At 27.0% G+C, this 23,164-nt stretch overlaps 1 protein-coding gene across 7 annotated transcripts in view; it reads right to left on the reverse strand.

The window, feature by feature from the left end:
* LOC107436403 (X-linked retinitis pigmentosa GTPase regulator) overlaps positions 1–23,164 on the reverse strand; it is a 38,879-nt gene that overhangs the window by 1,099 nt on the left and 14,616 nt on the right. For 3 of the 7 annotated variants that reach the window (XM_043040394.2, XM_043040393.2, XM_043040391.2), the window contains exons 4-16: positions 21,964–22,026; positions 19,256–19,414; positions 15,877–16,023; positions 13,353–13,514; positions 11,320–11,478; positions 9,927–10,054; positions 9,021–9,152; positions 7,087–7,186; positions 5,370–5,560; positions 3,347–3,466; positions 1,933–2,002; positions 1,736–1,779; positions 282–356 (exon numbers count right to left, since the gene is read on the reverse strand). In XM_043040394.2, coding sequence (XP_042896328.1) covers positions 282–356; positions 1,736–1,779; positions 1,933–2,002; positions 3,347–3,466; positions 5,370–5,560; positions 7,087–7,186; positions 9,021–9,152; positions 9,927–10,054; positions 11,320–11,478; positions 13,353–13,514; positions 15,877–16,023; positions 19,256–19,414; positions 21,964–22,026 — 1,550 coding nt within the window. The remainder of the gene's footprint in view (positions 1–281; positions 357–1,735; positions 1,780–1,932; positions 2,003–3,346; positions 3,467–5,369; positions 5,561–7,086; positions 7,187–9,020; positions 9,153–9,926; positions 10,055–11,319; positions 11,479–13,352; positions 13,515–15,876; positions 16,024–19,255; positions 19,415–21,963; positions 22,027–23,164) is intronic. The other 4 variants (XM_071185532.1, XM_043040392.2, XM_071185534.1 and 1 more) reach the window with 2 other exon arrangements.

The raw sequence follows: 23,164 nt of genomic DNA on the forward strand, positions 1-23,164 counted from the left end.
CCAACTTTCTACTAACAGAGTGAGTAATTTCATCATTTAAAAATAGTTTGATTTTATTCTGTCTATATAAATCTGCTTGCACAGAACTTTTTTTTTACATTTCTTAATGGAAAATTATATGTTTCAAAGGACTTGTATAACTTTTTGCATACCACATTTTTTCCTTCCACAATTCTTGGCACTTTTGATGTACTTATAGCGAGAAAACGGAATCACTGTTCACATAATACTTAGATGGATACTAACTAAAAACATAAATGCAACAAAATAAATGTTTTTACCTTTTCTTCTTTAAGGCCTTCTAAACTTGTTGATTTACTTTCATTATCATAAAAGTGACTCTTCACCTGTAAGTGCTGTTTATATATATGTACAAAATATATATATAACATACTACACAAAAAGTAAACTATATAAAAAGTAAAACAGTAACAAAAATTTCCAAAACTTTTTTTGTGAATTATGATAATAAATCTCTTTTCGAGGATGAAGTTAAAGTAAGGAATATATTATAATTAGGAATAAGAAACAAATTGACGAATTGAAGTCAGTAGATACTAGTATTTTATTTTATAGTAAAGCCCATTGTTAATAAAGTAAATAAAGCAAAAAATTTATTTTAGTAAATCCATAATAATTCGAAAGCTAAAGAAACATTAATATCATAAACACGCTTAAACTGATGTTGATTTTTTACCTTTATAAATGACTCAATGAATAAAAATCTAGCAAAACGGTGAAAATTTCTTTTTTTTTTCACTTTAGTATTTTGCTATAATGTTATTGTAACAGAAAACCTGTCCTTTATATAGCACAATATTTTGAGAATACAACTTTCACAAACTCCTACGAAATTCAAGAAAGAATGTTATTTTCAAAACATTCCAATAGGTATATCTCAATTTTATTTTTAATAAAACTTGTTTTAAAATTTTATAATTTAAGTATTCACGATGCTTCCTAGTATAAAAACTTTATGATAGTAAAATTTTTTTTAATCTAGTCATAAAAAATTTTAAAAAAAGAAAAGGATTGATATACAAAAGTTCATTTTAATTGCAAATTAAACGTTTAATTTCAAATAAGTGCACAGTTAATTTTCAACATAAATGCTCATTTGTTTTCATATGGTATTTTTCAGACAATCAAAAGTATAGTTTGTCTTAAGTAAGAACTCCCCATGCCATTCGTCTGAACCCGTGGAGGTGACCATGGTAACGAGGTATAACTATTTAAAATAGGGGTGTGGGGTCATATTTTAGGACAGGTTTTGGCTCAAGTCAGCGCCAGAAAGGGAATCTTTTTCTTCGGTCTGTTGTGTTAGCCCTAGAGTGAAGAGAAGCTACCCTTTCTGAAATGCACCATTCTTATTTGCATGGCAGCAGACTTTGTGACAGTGGGAGTTCTTACCGTAGACAAACTATACTATTAAGTTAATTTACTTTAAGTTATTTTAATAAATTGTCCGAATAAACACACTAACAACATTTTACACTGAGCAACAAAAGGCTACTTTATTCACTGCAATACTCATTTTTGCCTAATCTATCTAAAGTGCAAAACCTTTGATGAGCAAACATTTTAAAATTTTTTGCATCAATCTAAACACTTTTTTCTTAAAAAATAAATAAAAATACTCCTGCCAAAGATTTTTCAAAAATTTATTAAACAGAAGTCAATTAATTCAACCAGAAACAGAAATTCATCAAATGAAACTTTAAAACTTTTTACTTACTTCAGAAGACGGTACTTTCGTTAAAGGTACAACATTTGTTGAATCTAAAATAGGAAATAAAAGCTTATTTAAATATACAATGTATCTATAAAAAGAATTTTGAATTGAATTTGTGTAAGAATGTTTTTTATAGATATAGAAAAATGACTTTTTTTACACAAAACTTGACTGTAATGGCTTTAAGAAGAAAAACTTACCTGGAATATTTTCTTTTTCTGAATGGGGTTGTACAGCAATGTCATCAATGTAAGTTATAAAACTAGAATTCTGTAAATAAAAATATTCCAAGTATATTTTCTTTAAAATTATAAGTCGTAAAATATTGATTAAATGTGCAGGGCTCACTACTCTCACCTTGGCGAGTTAGGGTGCTCAGACAAAAGCAATCCTGTGATAAAATATTGTCCGTCAATTGTAGAACTGGCACTTACCTTTTCGACTACTTCGCTAGCTAGCTCAGTCACAGGACAACCAATAATGTTTACGTTTGTTGATGTCATACTAATGTTATATTTGTTAAAATTTTACTAAGGTTATGAATAAAGTATTCAATGAGAAATTAGAATTTCAGTTGGAATTCTGTGTTAATAACTTTGAAATAAAAAGTGTCTCATGGTTCAATGCAGTAACCTGTATAAATTACTGTTATGGAGGACAGGCAGATCATTTATAAACAGTCAGTAAGAGAAATGTTTTTTTTTCAATGCTCAATCTAGTACAACAACCGAAGGAGATTTCCCGATCTTTTTGAGCTACTCAAAAAGCACAGAAAACCTACTCTGGAGGCCCTCCTATTATTCCTAACTACAGAGTTAGCAAACGAAATTAAGAAAAACAGTGGGAGAATAAAATTATTCCACACTCATCACCTACTTAGTTTTATGATAAGTGGTTCCCTATCATATTTCCCTTCCCAGGGGACAAATAGAGCCCCTCAGTAGATCTTGATGTCTTCTTATCAAGCCCAGGTGAAAAGGTTAAAAAAAGTTACATTTTCAAATAAGTATTTTAGACAAATAATATGAACTCATATATACAGTTTTGACTATCTTATTGACAATATTATGTGGTTGATAATGTTATGTTAATATTAGTAATTTTTCCTGTATTCCAAGATTGGGAGAAATACTTTTTTTAAAAAAAACAATTCCATCCACAAAAGTACTGAAATACCATTTAGTAGGTATTTACAGATGTTATTAGTTTAACCAAAAAAAAAAGCAGCTATACATTTTATTTTAATGTAGACAATTCTGTCAATCAAAAGAGATTGGCCGTACTAGCTTTCATATACAGAACATATTTTACAATATGACTTTATTAATAAAGAAATATTTCTAAAATAAAATAAGGTTTTAAAAAAGCTATATGCATTGAACATACATTTGCATTTTAACATACATTTAATTAATAGAGTCATAGATTACAAATATTTATTAATGCAACCATTAATTGATTTTTTTTGTCAAATTTTTTTTTATACAATTTCATTTAATGATTTATCAAATATCTAAATATAATTTCAAAATCATAGAGAGAAAAAATAACTAATAGAAAAATTAGTAGGTTTAAACTAATTTTTTAAAATATATATATAAATACCAAACATACCATAGTTTCTTTTTTTGGAACTTCTTCACACTCATCAGAAATTTTATTTGGAACATTATTATTATCTGGCACAGTAGGACGGATTAGAATTGTATTATCAATTCTTATCAATGTGTGGGTCTAAAAAAATTTTAAATGTTTAAATAAAACAATGTTTGAAACTATATTGCATTATAAATTGTACAAGAAGTTAAGTATTTAATACAGAAAATGGGACAAGATGCTATAAGTAAGACAATAATCACAATGATAAAATAACCAAATGGTACGCTTTCTAAAAAAAAATTTTTCTTCTTTTTTTTAAAGCAAAAAACAATGACAATTATAGGTAAGTTTCAGCAGTAAGAATGTGTCTTTTCTTTACTCTAGTTATACACAGTGCAAATAGGCAAAATTGATTTCTAAAGCGGCACATTATATTTTTAGTTACTTTTTCAACAAAAAATCTTGATGTTTTATTGGCTTTTCAGAAAAAGTCACAAATCAAATGTAAAGTATTTTGCACTATTTTAAAGAGTAACAGATACAATTATTTATGTTCTAAAACCTTTCGTTCACATTGCAAAGTTTCAAAATTAATTTCTATATTCTTTTTTTTTTAAAACAAACTGGACAATTGGTAAGCCATTTCTTAATAACATCATATAGCAAATGCTGAGTATTAGTCAGCATTTTAAAGAATAACACACACAGATACTACTTATGCCAAAAAAAACATAGGGATTGTGGATCAAATTTGTGAAATTAAATTAAAAATGTCTCTTGTCTATTAACAATTTTAAACATATTTTTATACGTACACATAAAAAAAAAACTTGACATTCAACTGTCATTTTAGGAAAAAATTGCAGCTTAAACTTTGTAAAGATTGACACGTGCATGAAATATTTATGTCCTAAAAATACAGAGTTTATATGAGGTATTTTTTATAATTTTTACCATGAAATTAAAAATTTAGAATTTAAAATTTTTATTTAAACATAAAAAGAATACAATATTCAACTGCCCTTATTGAAACAAAAATTCCAGATAGAAGGCATTATTTGAGTTATGCTGCTATTTAATCTATATCGCATTTCTATATTTCTCTTACTCCAATGTTGCAACATTTTTCATTGAGACGTTCAAACAAACACTTCGTTATATTAGTCCAAAGAACCGAATGACCTTCGCTTAATGCACATCTTGAATCACTTATTTTGAAACTGAACTACAATATATAAATATTAATAATATTACGTAAATAATTTTTACGGAGTTATGCACTTGCTTGTAAGGTATACCAAACACTTCAGGTTTCAACATTGAGTGTTTTCAATCAAGTAATGATTATGAATAATTTCAAATGAAAATGTGAACTTTGTTCAAGAGAACGATTTTACAGTTTGAATAGATAGTGGAAGCATAGTTTAAAAAATGTTTAGTTAAAATTGTTTTTACTCCATGGATACCTTACTAAACTGCGAGTAGAGTAAGCAACTTGTAAAAGATAAAAACATAAAAGTTTATTCTTTTTAGTTAATTGCGTTTAAAAGTATATAATAACTAAGGGGTGGGAGGAATGCAATTTTACACCAAGAACTTTAAATTACAATGCAGATAAATGTAACAAATTATATTTTTGAACCAATTTGGAAAAATAATTTTTCTTAACCTTAAATAAATTGTTATAGATAACTAATCTATTTCAAACAAATAATAATTAATTGTATAAGTATAATGCAATTTTCCAAAAAAAGAAAAAAAACTTTTTAAAATAGATTTGACAAAAGTATTTTGTTTTGAAGTTTAATTGATGCAATATTGAAAAGGTGGGTGCAAACAGGCTTGTTTGAGGCAGAAATCAGAACACTGCAATAAAATGCTACAAATAACAGAAGTTCCAGAGAAAAGAATACCAAGCAGAACAGGACAAGTTTTTTTAATACAACGGAGCAATCCTGCTTTTTTCCCTGTTTTTTTCTCAATGTTATTTAAAACATACAATTGGAAATTCATTTGGAACAAATGGTTACATTCTTACTCTATTCAACTCAGGCACTTCAGATTCATCTGAATCAACGTCACTATCTACATGTCTAATGCTTTCATCATTCTCAACTTCACATAAAATGGATTCTGGCCGCCTCTCTAGCTTTGTCAGAACTTCATCTTCTTCATCCGATACATTTTCCTCACAAGAATTACTTTTCAAAGCCACATACCAAACAGCCCCTGTTTAAAAAATTGAAGTTTACATATTTTAATGAAGTAAATTTTATAGCTTACTATTTCAAAAAAATAAAGGCTAAGACATAATAAATTAACCATTTGATGCAATAGGTGAAAGTGAAATAATGATTCATATTTTTGTTGGTTTAATTACAATCACAATAACTTAGTATTAATTATAATAATAAAAAAATGCTCAAATGACAGCACACAGAAATGAAGTAAAGCTTTAGCTCACATTTTGAACAATTTCTATAATATTGACTACGGTTTAAGTCAAAATATTTGAATTTTTTTTCTAGAATGTGAAATTTTAGATTGCAAGAAAATGCTGAATAATGATAAATTGTGGAAATCTTCTTATAGTCCTAGAAATTAAACTAAACTGCTAAAAATAAAAAAGGGAAAAGAAATAGAATCCACTAGATATGGAATCCTCCTAATTAATCATGTACATTAAGTAATTGCATGAAATTATAAGAGAACTCGTCATAAACATTTAAGCAAAATTACATGTCACTTTCAGCAGCCAACAATTTGCCCAAAAATCGATACATGTAGATTTTTTTATTCTTTTTTGCAAAAGAAGCATTTGAAAAATTCAGGGAATGGCCAAATAAAGTTAAAAAAATAAAAGACACTAACAAAAAAAATCGTTACTGGCTTGTTAAAGTAATCGCTATTATCAATAATATATTTTTAACATCCATTGTTTAACTGCTAGATACAGTGGGCAGTCTTTTTTTCAGTATTGCTTGAAACTCTATCAGGGTGGCCACTCTCCAGAGACAACAAAATTCCTTAAGGTATTCATAAAAGTATTAAAATATTTTGCAAATTGCTGTGAGAAAAAATAACACAATTATAGTAGTAATTTAGAAATTTACACACATGCATTAAGAACTAAATACTGAAGGAAAAATTAAATTAAAATTGTTACTCTTTTAGATTATAAATATTCATTGTTTCAAATCTAAGATTTTCTCGATATTGAACAGAATTTTTTTTTTATGATTCGTATCAAAAATTTTCATTCTCAATTTTATTAAAGGCTCTACATTGCCTGGTTTTGAAAAATATGCATTTATTATCCTTATGTTTCCAAATGTAAGAAAACAGAAATTATTAACTGGAATAATTTAAAATTAAAAAGAAATTGATTAAAATAACATTGATGACAAGAAAAACCAATAGAAGGATAAGATTTAAAATATACAATTTGACACATAAAGAGTAAAATAACAAATTAAAACACTTTATTCGCTGTAAATATAATGATGTCATATTCATTGAAATGAATATGGCAAGATATACTGCTAATTGCAAATACCTAAAAAAAAATTCATAGTTAAAGGCAAATTTACAGCGGTATTTTCAAATCCCCTAAGAATTCTAGACCCTGTTTTTAGAGTGATAACATTGTCATCTCTTGCATTGTCATCTCCGACAAAATTTTAATCAGTGAGTTTATTCAACTAAAGAATGATCCATTGCTGAACTGGATTCATATTCATATAATTCGTAAATACCTTTAGATAAACTGGGCAGTCTTTGACGGTATTCAGCTTTCAGTGTTGGCGAAAATGTTTCATTCTTGTTGCTATGAGACGAAATTGGGGGTAATTTGGCCTATAAAGAAATAAATAGGTTTCAGTTGAGGAAAGAATTTCAAATCATAGTGTTTAATAAATTTATTTTAAATAATTTTATTATAGTGTTTAATAAATTTATTTTAAATAATTTTATTTAAAAAAGAAGTAAAAACAATTCAGATTTTCAGAAAGTGAATAGTAATATTAATGTCTGTTGAAGCTCATTTGATAAATTGTTATAAACATGTTAATAAATTGTTAAAAAAAAAAATTTTTATAAACTGATATAAACTGAAATTTTTTTTTATCAACATGTTGTTTTATATAACAGTTTATAGCAGAATTGTATTTTTATGATTACATTAAAAAATTCTTTTGGAATGATGTTCATAATTTTTGTGATAAAATAGAAATTTAAATGTGCATATAATGTTAATTTTTGTAACCACACAGCTGATTACAATATTTCAGTACTTTTAAATGCACAACTTTCTACAAGATAACTCCAAGTTTGAACCATATTATTAAAAAATAGTTGAATTACATATCATTACTATAAAAAAAGTTAAGAAGTTTCACAAAAAAGTTTATTTTCTACTTTTCATAAGCATAAAATAAGAAACTCATAAATTTAAAATTATAATGATCTATGGTTATAATTCAAAATAACACTAGCTTTTATGGGATACTTTTAAAATAATTACTTAATTAAAATTTACGTAATATATATATATACACAGTGAAACCTCAGTTAAGAGGACACTCATGAGACTGCAAAAATTATCCGTTTAGGAGAATTGTCACTTTAGGATGGGAAATGTCCATTTTTACAGGGAAGGGCACCCTAATAACAAAGTTTATCACTGTAAATTGTTTTTAGAATATTTTCAACGTTATAGAAATAATTAAATAATCTACAATAACTATCGACAGAGATATTTATTTAAACTTTAAAAAATATTTTTTTCTATACAAAAAGAATATATCAAAACGTTTGATATAAATACATAATTCTAGATGTACCTACAGATAAATGAATATAATATTCCTATTAACACAGACATTCAAGTTAGTCATACGATAACGCATAGGAGCTTTTAATCCTTAGTCGGTTTCAATTATTAGATGTTCACCCGCTAACACCTACCCATTACTTGATAGGAAACGTGGATAAATCCTTGAAAGTAAACCTCCTGTGATTCACAGAAAACCAAGCAATGAATGAGCAGTATCATTTCTCTCCTTTTTTGCAAAGATAAAGCAAGGTGACAGGAAAAAGATTAATTCTTTAGTAGTGAAACAGCTTAACAATATTTTTTGTTATGGAAAAGGCAAAAAAATTGCATACTTTAAAAATGGTGAAAAGTTGTATACTTTTTTCCTTGCAGTTTAAAGCGAAAAAATGTTTTTTTTCTTCCGAATTTAGAAAAAACAGTGTCCGGTTTCAAGAGATAGAAAATAACGTATCAGAGCAAAGAAAACTGTGTCCGGTGACGGAAATGCGTGCAATAAGGAGAATGCACCTAATGGTTTATTTATAGAAGATTCACAGTAAATTAAAAATATGTGCGTATTGAGAGCCTTCCATTTTGCAGGAGTGTCCATAATAGGAGATTTCATTGTATATATATATATATATAATATATATAATTTACAAATATAGCTTAATAACAACAGTAAAAAATCTTTCTTACTAATTAATATTAATCTTTTGTTATGGCTTTGAGAACATAATTAATAAATCTGTACAGCATATTTTTTTTATAATTACCAAATTATTGATAATTTAATAATTGATAATAATTTAATATTGATAATTTAATAAAAGTTTATTAATCATAGATTTCATTTGCATAACATATTATACTAACACTTTTCAACCTTCTCCTTTCTCTGGCAGAGGTTACTTCAGTTTCAATAGGAACAGTATATTGTTGTGAAGGAGAAGAAGCTGCAACTTGCTTAACTGCTAAAACCAAAGTGTGACAACCACCACAGGCTACCTTTAAATATATATATATATAAAGTATATATGTACAAAGAACTAAGAAAATCAATAAGAAATATAAAAAAAATGTTAAATAGCTAATTATTACATTTTTAAAATTTTTGTTATCGTAAATTTATCTATTATGTCTATGTATAATACACAATGTATACATTATGAGAATTAAAACGTGCTACACATATGAAACAAAATTCTATGAAAACCAGATGACCAACTCAGAGTAATGCAATACAAAAAATGCTTTCTAATCAATTGTAAGTTAGAAACTTTTTCACATTAAAACATAAGCATACCAGTTTTCAACAAATTATTATTTTCTTAAACCTAAGTGCTCTAAGACTATAGCAAACTTTCACAAAATTTTTCCTGAAATACACTATCTTTTCACTAAATACAATAAAAAAGAAAAATTTTTTCCAACAAAACAGAATAGACCCAAACTAGCAACCAAGTGGTTCATTAATTAGAATCTTTTTCAAAAAATAAATAAACAACTTGACAAAAAATAAACTTAGAGAAACGAGAAAAAGTTAAAATTATCTATTTTTTGTTATTTTTCGTTTTAAAATTTAATACACTTTTAGAATAATACAATATAGTAAGCAATCACTAGTATTATAACCAGAGTAAACATATACACTATAATTTAGTTTTTGGTAGATTAATACAAAGTTTAAGCAAGTGAAAAACAGCTTTCTTTCAACTACAGCAAAGGAATATATCAAAGAGCAAATTTTTATTTTTAATATTAATCTAAAAACTAACTAACCTGTTGAACTTGAAAGCCATTAAACCGAGATACTAATGTTGGAACAAATTGATTTGAACAATCATCAACTCCAAAAAGTCCTAACTTCCCATGCCTACCATTTCCACAAATATATAGTTGTCCTCTATCTGAAAATGATACAAAATAAACCTTTCAAGAAATAAAGTAAAACATAGCTTTTTTTTAAAATTAAAGTTTTAGAAAAGTAACCTTAAATCTGATTTAGCTTTGAATCAATCCTTATAAAAACAATTTCTTGAACAATACAGGGAACAACAAACAAGTAACAAGAATAAAAGAACAACAATAATTTATTATGCAAACACAAAATATAAAATATAATTTTAATGACAAAAGAGCTGGTAGCTGTTATCTGGCGTGTCACTATCTTTTATAGAGACTGCTGAGATTTTTGTAACATGTTTAACATCTCTGCTTTAATGCTTATGTGCTATTTTTACCTTCTCACCAATCTGTCTCTTTATCATGCTAGCAATGATATTAAGTACAACTTAAGGAATAATTGAGTACTACTGCTAAAAATAAAAAAATGAAGACAATGCAATGAAATGTGCGACTTCGATTTTAATTAAAATAATTGCCTACCACGATACTTAGAAGTCTTTTTGGCTACCATGAAGGCGTATCATAAATACTTACAGGAAGATTTTGTGCTCGTGAGTTTATGGAAATTGCTTATATTTGAATAAGAAACTATTGGTGACATTGTTTTTAGGTTTATATTAAATTTGATATCAAAATTATAAATTTGTAAATTTTAAGTATGAATAAAAACAAATTAATACTCTCTATTAATATGTGGTAATAAATAATAAAATTTGCAATGAAAAAAAGTTTAAGTTGATAATAAATTGAAAAAAACAATTATAATTTAACAATATTTTTCCCTAATCACATTTTTTTTAAACATATCAATCAGTTTTAGTATACAATACTGTAACTGTTATATATAATTACTGTATCCCAAAAGTGATGTAAAAAAGCCTACAGAAAAAAATGGAAAAATTTATGCTTGCATTTGCATAAAATTAATGTCATTTAGGATAAGTAGAATTTATTAGGAAGAAATGGAAAGTCTTATAAACCATATAAAAGGCAACTTAAATTTTCATAAAATTATTATCATGTAAAGGGCAGAAAAGCACAAAGGTTTATTCATAGTTCATAAAAACAAAAACATTGCTTTTAATAGTTTTTGTTAACATCTATTTATAGAAAAATATCATTTCAATATAAACACTTAAATATGTTTGAGCTGCATTTAATCCTTATAAAAGTAACAGGTAAAAAATAGTTCAGCTCTGCTTTTTAATATCCTACATTCAACATTAATATATAATGAAGTAATAAAACTTAAAGTGACTTTAGAAACCTGTTAAGAAAGCAGAATGGTTTTCTCCGCAACTGACTCTTGCAATTTTAGAACTTTCTAAGAACACAATTTGATGAGGTGTAGCTACATCTAAGAGTCTTGAACCTAAACCTAACTGTCCATCATATCCATTACCAAAACTATATGCTTTACCATCAGCTGAAACATTAAAATTGCTGGATTACATAGCTATTTTTCAACAAATAATAAATGTAATATGGTTAAAAAAAATTCAATTTGTTGTAAAATTAAATTCTAAAAAAAATTGCAAAAAATAGCAAAACAAAATATTAATATCATATTTTATTGTATAACTCAATTTCTAAAAAAAAAGCATAGAAATAAAACGAAAATTTAATTCACCTAATTTCTGTGCCTGTACAGCACAGAAAAATAAATTTTGTTATAAAATAAAATTTTGTTAAAAAAAATAAAACACAATTTATAAATATCCTAGACCTTTAAACATAATTATATATTTCTTTTATATGTACGCAATCTATAAATATAGAATTTAAATCTAAAAAACAAAAATTTTTTTACAATAATTATGAGCTATAATTAATATTGCATTGTAAAATTTAACGAGACTTTTATAATTTTTTTAAAGAAAGCATTTAAATTATGTAAGTTTAATATAAAATTGAAATTCTTGAAGCAATAGTATATAAACATGGAGGCAGCATCAATGATATAAAGCAAAGAATCATAAAAGTTAGAACCTGCTTCAGAAGCCTTTAAAAATTTTGGAGAGCTTCAAATATAAAATTTTCCACAAAAATAAATGTTTTTAAAACTGTTGTTCACTCCATACTTTTGTATGGTGCTGAATATTGGAACCTTCGTAAAACCAAAAATATTCCAGAGCAAACGTTTAAGAATAATGTTAAAAATTTTCAGGCCTAACGATGTTTCAAATAAAGATCTACTAACGAAGGCAAAATTATCACTCATTAATGAGGAAATTCTGAAGAGAAGATGGACTGGACATATCCTTTGCCTAAAACAGGATAATTCTGCCAGCATCTCACTTATTTGGGCACCTGATTGAAAATGCAAAAGAGGAAAGCCAAGACTTACTTGGTAAAGATAAATGCATCATAATCTCTGCAAAGTACAACTAAATGAATGGGAGGGGCAAGAGGACTGGCTCAGAACAGTAGTGCCTGGTAAAAGAGACTTGAGGCCTTATGAGCCAGCTGTCGCAAAAAGGATAGGTAGGTAGATAAATTTTAGTGAAAATAAAAATATAGATAGAAGAAAGTTCATTATTTTTATCGTAGCTGAGTAAAAGTCAAGAGCTCATCGGATGCTCCATCATCAAATTTTACATTTTACATGCACTGTATGATATATAAGTTACGGCCAAAGCCCGAATTCGGCCACTATGCGAATTGGCCGGCCAAATCACGAAATGACTAAGAACGCTGTAAATTCGCTGGCCAATGTCTGATCTTTTCTTGATTTCGGGAATTGGCATGGGAGGATCATCCAAAGTTGGAAGAAAAATCATTGGTACATATTATTGGCTCTGTATAACCATAACTTCATTCTTTAAAAATTGCTAACTGCAGTAGGATGTGGCCATCTGAGACAAAGTAAAAAATTAAATTTTTTAAATTTTAATTTAAAAACTTGTCTATTTTTTCATATTTTAAAATTAGAAGATTTATATTTTTAAATTAAAAAAGAAAACAAAAGGAGCAATGTTAGCATTTTAACTTTTTCATAAAACAAATATTAAAAAATTGTGGTCCCACCGCCTACCGGGCATTCTTGAATGAGCATATCGCGTTTTGGCCAGAAAATCGTGGCCACTTCGCGAAATGGCCAAACTTTGGGCTTTGGCCGTAACATATACAATACTTTAAAACAATAAAAATAAAACAAAGACAAAAAAATGACAAATTACAAATCAAAGTTACATTTATTAAATTAGATAGATTACTCTATTTATCCAGTGTGTATGTAAAGCATGTAAAGGCATATTTTAAATGATAAATAATTATAATAAAAACTTTAAAAATGCTTACATGTTAAAGCAATAGTATGATTACCACCGCAAGAAACCCAAACAATCTTTCGGTCAAACCCAGAAACACAATGAACACTGAGAGGAGACTTCTTAAGAGCATGGTCAGGTAGTCCTAACTTACCAGACTCTCCTTCCCCACAAGTGTATAATTTACCATCAACTTGAAATAAAAAAACTCACATCACTATTAAATGAAAATATCAAGTAAAAAGAAGACAATATTATATTATTAAGAAAAATACACAAATTACGAATAAAGCAAAACAATGTGTTTAAGGTGCAAATAAAGGTTTTAGTTTCAGATCTATAAACAAAAATTTTCCAGAGTCTAAGTAATTAGGTTTTTTTGGGGTGGGGTGGGGATTTTGATTCTCAGAAAGATTTTCGTTTATAGAACCAAAAATAGAGTATTTGAATTTTTGTACCATTCTTTGCATTGTTTTCTTTTGTTAATATGCTCTGATAGAAGACATTCTCCAGCATGACAGTGTGCGCAGCAAATTATTTTTTTTTACCTCAGATTTAAAAAGCAAGACAAAAATATTACTGAGAGGAGAAACAGAAAAATTGTTTTTAATTCCTAAACTTACTCAATAACTATTTGCTTCAGGCACTTACAAAAATTTGTTTTAAAATTTTCAGACATTATAAGCAAAAGAAAAATGATCACTTTCAAAAATTCTAAATAATATTCTTTAACTAACTAGAGTTTTGAAAAATAAAAAAGTTTAAAAGACCAGAAAATTTTTAAAAAATATTTTTAATTTCCAAAAACTCAAGTCGCTTGTTTATACATTATATAGGGACAAAATCAATTTTTAAATTTTAGTTATTTCATTAATTTAAAAGTGCATAAAATTTTTTAATGCAAATGACAAATTTTTAAAATTTTTTTGTATATAATTTTTATCTATCTAATTAGCACTAGTTTTGCTGAACATATGTTAGATTTAGCATAATTTTTACAATAATATGCATCTTCCTGACTGTGTTAGGGTTGCTGGCAAAATTGAATCTATGAAAGTTGCGCTGCAAATTGACTCGGTAAATTCTGCTACTAGTTCATATGTAGCATGAGGTATACCCTTTCTTTATTTCGTCATACAAGTTACATAACAACGAATTTGAATTTTATTTTAATTTCTAAGACTTGTGGCACATGAACATAGTGAATTAGAAGTATACTCAATAAAAATCACCATAGATTTCTACAGAAACTTATTATTGCGAGAAAGCTTTTAAAAACTAACTTTGAGCAAGGCTGATAAATAAGTACCTTTAAGTATTATTTAAGCACTCATAAAATATTTTTAATCACTTTCCAAAAAAAAATAAAAAAAATTAGGATCTGTGGAGTAATAAAAAATTTTTTCTATCGTTTAAAATTCTTAATTTATGAACACAAAAATCAATAAAATTCAAAAATATTTTCAAAAACTTTACATAATCATGATAAAATAACTAGTTTCTGATAAATATAGCAGGGAAATCGACAAGTCAAAGAAGAAATAACTTTTTAAAAGATAGAAAATTAAGCACTTTTTATAAACCCCGAAAAAAAAAAAAAACCCTTTAAGGGCTTTCAAAGAACAACTAAAAAATAAGCACCTTTAAGCACTTTTTAAAAATGATACGCACCCTGTTTAAGAGACAAAGCAATTGCCTCCCAATAATGCGAAGAACATACAAATCCCAACAATTACTGGTCAATTCATAGATTGCTTTCACCTCATACCAACCTAAGTGATGAAGAAAAATATCTCCTGTGATCACTCACTCTTGTAAACAGGCTATCCATCAAAAGTTTTTGTGGCTTTTTTCTCCATGTAATCCAAATATGATTTGGTTTCACTCAAAAAATCTAAAATTTGTCCTAATGCTTGATCTTGGAGTTATCTTGTCATTTGGGTTAAATTCTAAATATTTCTAAAGAAAATTTTTATTGATAGAAAGCCTTTAAATACTAACTTTAAGTCAGGCTGACTCAAGAAATAAAGCACTAGCTTTCGATTAAGGAGAACATTCAAATCCCAGCAATGGCTGGGCAATTCTTATATTGTTTCCACCTCATACCGACCACAGTATTGAAGAAAAATAGCTCCTGTGGTGCTCACTCTTGTAAATGGAATACCCATCAAACGTTTAAGTGTTTTTTTTTTCTCCATGCAACTCAAATGTGAGTTGGTTTCACTCAAAAAATCTACTAATTTTTAATCTAAAATTTGTCCTAATGCATGATTCAGGAGTTCTCTTGTCTTTTAGGTAAAGTTAAAAATTAGAATGCTAAACTATTAGAATGCCATTGTACTTTAATACAGCTTCAAATTGGATACGGATTGGCTGCTCAATGTAGATGTTATGTTTAACAGTTTTGAGAAAAATATTTTACCCAAGTTTCATTAGGCAAATCTTTATTTGTAATTTTGGTTTTAAAAAATGTTTAAAGAACAATTAATTTCTATGAAAAAAATTATTGATAGTTGACTGATAAAATTTAAGAGCGAAAAAATAAAATAAGTTACCTGTAACAAATGCAGAATGATAATATCCAGCAGACATGCAAATAATATTACAGTCTAAATTGAGCTCAGTAGGAATAAGAATGTGGCCAGATTCAGGACCTATTTGACCTTCTGCTCCACTTCCCCAGACATAAACAACACCTTTATCTATATATATATATATATATATATAATAAGCATTTTAAAGTACTAAACATAAATAACTCATGAATTGAGACTAAAAGGTAAATTTCATTGCTTGAAATTTTTTTTTAACAATAACAAAAGATCTCAGAATGTTAATACAGAAAAAAAAAAGTTCTGATATTAAAACAATATAAAAAAATTATAAAGCACATGCACTTAAAATTCTATTTTTGAATGATTAAGTACATGATATGTGAAACAAAATTAAACAATCAACTTTGATGTCAAATTTTTATTTATTTATTCATTTTATTTTATTTATTTAATTAATTTTTGAATAATTTCTTCTCTGATCAACAGTATAAAACATGAATCCAGTTTTCATCTTTATTTTAGATAAGTCCTGATTTTATTAATTGTAGTAAGTATTTTAGTGAATGGTAAAAATTATTTATCCTATCTATGATTTTTCAAAATATACTTTCAAAGACATTAACATTTAAAACTGGATGAAAGATGGATTATTATACATCTTCATTATAAGTCAAGCAATCCATGAATATACACTGGTCGACAAAATTAAGAGATGGAAGACATTTTCCCAAATATCTAAAAAAAATACTAAATATAAATAAATGAAATTTGGTATGGTTATAGCTTATTCCATGATAATAAAGTATGCGAAACAAAAATGAAAGTGCCATTCACTGGCAAGACCTATTGCCAATAAATCCAATGTAGTCTGAACTTAAGGATAAAAGATTACTATAAAAGTGAGGCGTGTAGAGTGTGTGTTGCCTCTAGTATGGTGTATTTTCACCCCTGACAAACAGACAGCATGCGCAACAAGTATGCATGCTGTTAATAAGGGAGTTAAGGAGGACTTGTGGAAGACCCTCCCATTCTTCCACCAGAGGAATTTTGAACTCCAGAATGGTTCTGGGGGAGGTTGGCGCATCGCTATAGCTCTCCCAAGAGCATCCCAAGCATGTTCAATAGGATTCAGGTCAGGGGATTTGGCTGGCCAATCCATTCGTTGAATATCCTCGCTTTCCAGATACTCATCAACCATGAGAGCCCTATGTGGTCGCGCATTGTCCTCCATAAAAATGAACTCAGGGCCATCAGCGTCCCTGAAAAAATGCGCATAGGGCTCTAGGTTCTCCTACCTGTACCTCTGGGCATTAACGGATCAATTGTCAAGCACATAGGAGCGGTGTGCAGGTATCTTGCATGATCCCTGCCCAAGCCATGAGTCCTCCACCAGCATAATGGTCCCTTTCGATAATGTTGCTGGGATGGTATCGGGTTCCAGGTTCCCTCCATATCAAATATCAATAACCGTCCAGAAATAGCGTCATAGAAATGTGCGTCATAGAAGAATATAGCGTTATAGAAATGTGCGAAAATGCTTTCCATCTCTGAATTTTGTCCACCAGTGTATATGGTTCAAAATTTTCTTTTCTTATTAAAATTTTTTTGTAATTTAATAAAAAATATCTTAAATGTCACACTTAAATCTATTCATAAATACATATTAAAAAGATACAGATAAAATAATTGAAAAAATTATAGGTATAAGGTAATTAGAATTTTAAATGTGGTGGCTAAGTTTCGGATTGAAATTAATGGCCTATATATAGCTAACATATAAAATATATTGACACTAAACACATTAATGATATAAATAAATGTATTCAAAAAGTAGTACATACTTAGATTAATCCTGGGATAGAATGCATAAATATGTTTAAACAAAAGTTATTACCAGAATTGTAAAATACAAAATACATATTATAAAATAAATGTAAAATTAAACAAATACTATCAATAATTTTTAAATAACCCTGTTATCAAAACAACAAATAAGAAAACTGGTTTTAAAAGGTGAAATTAACTTAGCATTGGAACACAAATAATTAAATCACAGCAAAAAATACTTAACACAATTGGATACATTTTTTTAAAATAGTGAGAAATTAATAAAAAAGGATCATTATAAAAGGGATTTGCTCGATTTAAATTTACCATGTGCACATTTTCAATAAACAGATCTAAAGAACTGATAAAATACTTCATCTGAAATTAAATTATACTAGCAGTAAGTTTTGAAAAGAAAAATATATTGTCTGAACTGCAAAATTTGAGCAATTATAAATGAGGAGTTCATTTTTTTATGAATTGTGAATCTATTCAATGAAGCTTAATGAATGCATATGAAATATCATTTATATTTTAAAAGAACATGTAACTATCTTCTTTTGAAAGAAGTAAAATATCAATAAATTTAATTAATGATAATTCGTTACTTTCAAAGGTCATAGCAACCTACAAAGAGAACTATTTAACAACCCATCTAGAGAGTGATGTCACTCTTCATTCAAAGGGAATTCAAGATGTTTAAAGTTTATTGTGCAGTAATATCAAAATAAAAAATAATATTTTGATTTTAAGAATAATAAATGAGATTTTAAAAAAATATTTTTTAATGTTCTGTTATCAAATGATTGTTTCTTAATGAAAACCTTTTATTTTAATATTGAAAAAATGAAAAAGGTTCATTATTGTAACGAATTGTTGAAATTGGATTATCGTAAAAAAAAAAAAAATTCACTATTAAATAGCAATTGTGACTAAATATTGGTTTGATGTTCTTCTGAAGATACATTACAGCAAAGAAAAATCCATACAAAACTTACTATAAAATGTGAAAATGTGAATAACATAAATAATTTTGATTTCAAAGAATTTTTTTATATAAGGTGAATCGCAATTGTTTTAACAAAATAAGAAAGGAGGTAGTGTGCACATCATAGAAAAAGATTGAGAATTACATATGAAACCGTGGCAAAAAATTTCAACCTATGCTGCCAAGGGTTCTTCACTGTTATAAACTTCTTATAGATAGGATTGACAAGTTAGTCACTAAATCATGAAATAAGAATTTTTAAAAAAAACTATTTTAAGGAAATTTTTGACAATAAATATTAAAAACATAAAATCGAGATAATTTAGTTAAATGAAAGTACCAGTTTAAAAGTGCACAAACAAGAAATTCACAATTGGGAATTGCTTCTAGATGTGTACAATAACATTTCAAGGTCAAGGGTTTCAGTATAATTCTCAATCCTTATGATATATCCTATCTCTCTTATTTTGTAAACAGAATTTAGACTCACTCTCCATATGTGTGAAATGGTGTGTGATTTTCAACAATTAGAGCAATGATTAAAGTAGGCATTGTCAGACTCACCAGTAAGAGCCATTGAATGATCAGCACCTCCACTCAGCATTTTAATAGTAATGCCTTCAAGACCTTGAACTCTGACAGGAGATGAATGAATAGGCTCTTCATCAGCAGATCCTAGTTGGCCTTCACTGTTTGAGCCAAATGCATAAATATGACCACCAGCTAGAAAACAACTTTTAATGATCATACCTATCAACCACATTGTTTAAAATGCAGAAGATCAACTACAAAAATGCAGAAGATTTTACACATTTTCAATTTTTATTCCTTATTCAAAGAATCAACCGTACAGTTATTGGAATAAGTGGAATTTAGTGGCCTAATACAAAGAGCTCAAATAATTTTGAAATAGAAAACTGTGATTCTTCTTTATTTTATTTTGAACTATTAGATGCTTAACATCTTATATTTTACATTAATTAGTGATCAACAACATTGATCAGGCTAAAGTGCAATGAAAACTCAAGATATAATTATCTGAGTAGGGCTGCCTATTCTTACACATGCATGTGTAAGTAGTTCTAGGGAGGTGCAAAATTTTAATCCACATTTCCAAAAGGCAGAAGATTTGAGTTTCAGTGCAGAAAGGCAGAAAATGGAGAATAGTTGGCATATGTAAATGATAAATAAGGTATTAAAACAAACTAAAGTCTTGAAAAAAAATAGTCTTCAATAATAACTCTTAGTAAACATTTATCTTCTGATTCTACTAATGTCGTAGACAATAACGGCATTTATTTATTTCTTGATACACTAAAAAATTTTTATTTAAAAATAAAAATAAAGAATTTTTAATAGAATTTTTATAAATGAAAGAGAATTAAAGTAAGTCTATGCATTTAACAATCTCTATAAATCTTTTTTTTAAATAAAATTCTCAAAGCCTCAGAACTTTTTGCATTAATTTTAGTACTCATTTTCCTCTCAATAAAACTCACGTGGATTATTTAAACCACTCAAAGCTGACTTTCTCCAAACTTAATTTGGTTGCTTTACTGGAACAAAAGTGTTCGTTTTTTAGGGAAAAGATACAAGAAAAAATTCTGCTATGTGTTCTACACATTATGACTTTACCTAAAGTCATAATGTTTAAAGGATTAAAAGTTTGTAAATAAAAAACATTTATATTAAATAAATATTTTAAAGAACTTTATACTTTGACAAACTTCTTATGTTAATTAAAAATTGATCCAACAACAAATTTAGATAAAGATAAATAAAATCTTATAAAGAGAAATTACGACGAAAAAAAAAATAGAGAGATATAGCAAGAGAAACATTAGATCCATCTACTTTCCTACTTTACTATGTTTACAAGCTAAATAAAATTACAGTACTTATAACTTTCTACTTAATGACTTCAGCTATTTGATAAGTCATATTCTTCAATTAATTAAAACCTACTTAAAATTTCTTAGTCATTGAAATGAGTAAAATACTTTAAATATGAATTTTATGTTTGTTCCATAGTACTACAAAAAAGTAAAATTAGTACTTAAAAAAATTTTTAATATCCTGGCTTTATTTTTTAATCACAATTACTATAAGTGGTAGTCGAAGTNTAAATTTATTGTATTACTTTTCTTTGTCGCCTGGACAGGATTTTCCTCTTGACGACGAATATATATTCTTTGTATTTATGTGTTTTTGTTCCCAATAAAGTTATATTTGTTTGGAAAAAAAAATGTTTTGTTTTAAGTGAAAAGATAGAAGAAAAAATTCTGCTATGTGTTCTACATATTATGACTTTACCTAAAGTCATAATGTTTAGAGGATTAAAAGTTAGCAAATAAAAAACATTTATATTAAATAAATATTTTAAAGAACTTTATACTTCAACAAATTTCTTATGCTAATTAAAAATTGATCCAACAAGAAATTTAGATAGACAAGATAAATAAAATCGTATATAGAGAAATCACAACAAAAAAAAAATAAAAAATAGAGATATAGGAAGAGAAACATTAAATCGATCAACCTTCTTACTTCACTTATCTTCACTTAATGGCTTCAGCTATTTGATAAGTCATATTCTTCAATTAATTAAAGCCTACTTAAAATTTCTTAGTCATTGAAATTAATAAAATACTTTAAATATGAATTTTATGTTTGTTCCATTGTACAACAAAAAAGTAAAATTACTTAAAAATTTTTTTAATATCCTGGCCTTATTTTTAAATCACAATTACTATAAGTAGTAGTCGAAGTATTGTTTTCAATTACCTACTTTCCATTATCTTCTTTGTGGAGGTAATGACAGGTTATCGTATAACTTTGAATAAAGACAAAATCACACCCTTTTCTTTTTTGTATAAATTTTATGTAATATGTGATAACACGCAATCAGAAAACTAAAAAAATTTCATTGTATTAGTACATTTAATTGTTTTAGTTAAAACCTTTAGAGAGTAAATCTTTTCAGTTAAATTAATTTTCTTTGAAAGTTAGTTTAATTAATTTTTAGTTGCAAGTTTTATAAATTTTTTGTATTGTCTCATAACTTATTATATATAAGATGTTCGAATAATTAACTATCTGTGTTTTAGTCCCAGCTTCTTCCGAATTTTCAGATGCAGACTTTCTTGCTTTAAAAAACCGGTTACCCCATGTTATTCAATGGTAAAATAGTGCATAGCAAGGAAATTTAAGTACTAACTTAGCCGAGGCTAAATGCTTGCAGGGTTAAAAAAATTAAATAAACATAAATTTACCTGTAGCAACCAAAGTATGTGAGCGGCCACATGCTATTACAGTAGCCCTTTCTCCTTTTAAAGCTGAAATAAACATGAAAAAAGTTGAATGAAAAATATTTACTTATAAAATTTAAAAAGATGTTTTTATTTTAATTTATAGTTTTGCACCTTAGTTAAAATAATAAGTCTTGAATCATGAAAAAGGTGTAACTTATAAAAGATACATTATCTGCATTAGTATATTAACCTAAAAAATAAAAGTATAATTGTATTTAAAACTCATTCAGATTCAAAGCAAAATAGGCTTACAATTTTTAAACTTTAAAAATCTTCAAACAAATCTTTAAGAATTTTGAGTTCTTTAAAAGAACTTTTAAGTTAAAGCAATGGAAAAAAGTCTCATTACTAAAAATAATGCTAAAGTTCCAGGATCTATAAACAGTGAAACAATGCATGCTCTCTACAGCTCAAAAGCAAGATTATTATAATTCCTTGATTTAATAGAAATATCCTTTGTATCTTAAACTGCAACCACTATGACAACAGAAATTCAATTGTTTATTTTTAACAAAAAAAAATTTAATGCATATTTACATTAGAGATTCAGCTCAAGTCCAATGAAAGATTTCTTGCCATATTCCCTGATTAGAGAAAAAAAATTGAAAGGCAAAATTTCAAAGTTCAGAGGTTTTTAAATTATTTTAGAAGTTTATACAGCTATTATACAACAATATTTCATTTCATTTAAAATATTGTGTCACACTAATTAAGTTTCAAAAGCAGTAGGACATATTTAGCAACGCCTTAGAGAATAAGAACAATAAAGCTTCAGCTGACAATATATTTAGCTGGCAATATTATTAGGCATGAACGATATTATTATTACATTTTATTTTTTTACTTGGATTAAATTTTAAAATAAATTTTTTTCGTACAATACAATAATATCTTGAAGAAGCAATTATTATGATGACATAAAATACAGGACAAAGTCTCATACCAGATATCAATTTTCCGCAAACGTCTGTTTTCCAAACACTTTCTGACAATTAAAATAAACAAAGTTCTTTTCCATTTATCAGAAAAAATTTTTATGGGTTTCCTTTTAATTTTTATTTTATTATTACTAAATTTTTTTTTTTTTTTTGCATTTACAACCTGTTACAAAATCTTATGTATAAGAAATAGAACTTTCTAAATAATGACTCCTCAAGTTGAA

Source organism: Parasteatoda tepidariorum, chromosome 9 (genome assembly GCF_043381705.1).
Source record: "Parasteatoda tepidariorum isolate YZ-2023 chromosome 9, CAS_Ptep_4.0, whole genome shotgun sequence".
Classification (NCBI taxonomy): domain Eukaryota; kingdom Metazoa; phylum Arthropoda; class Arachnida; order Araneae; family Theridiidae; genus Parasteatoda; species Parasteatoda tepidariorum.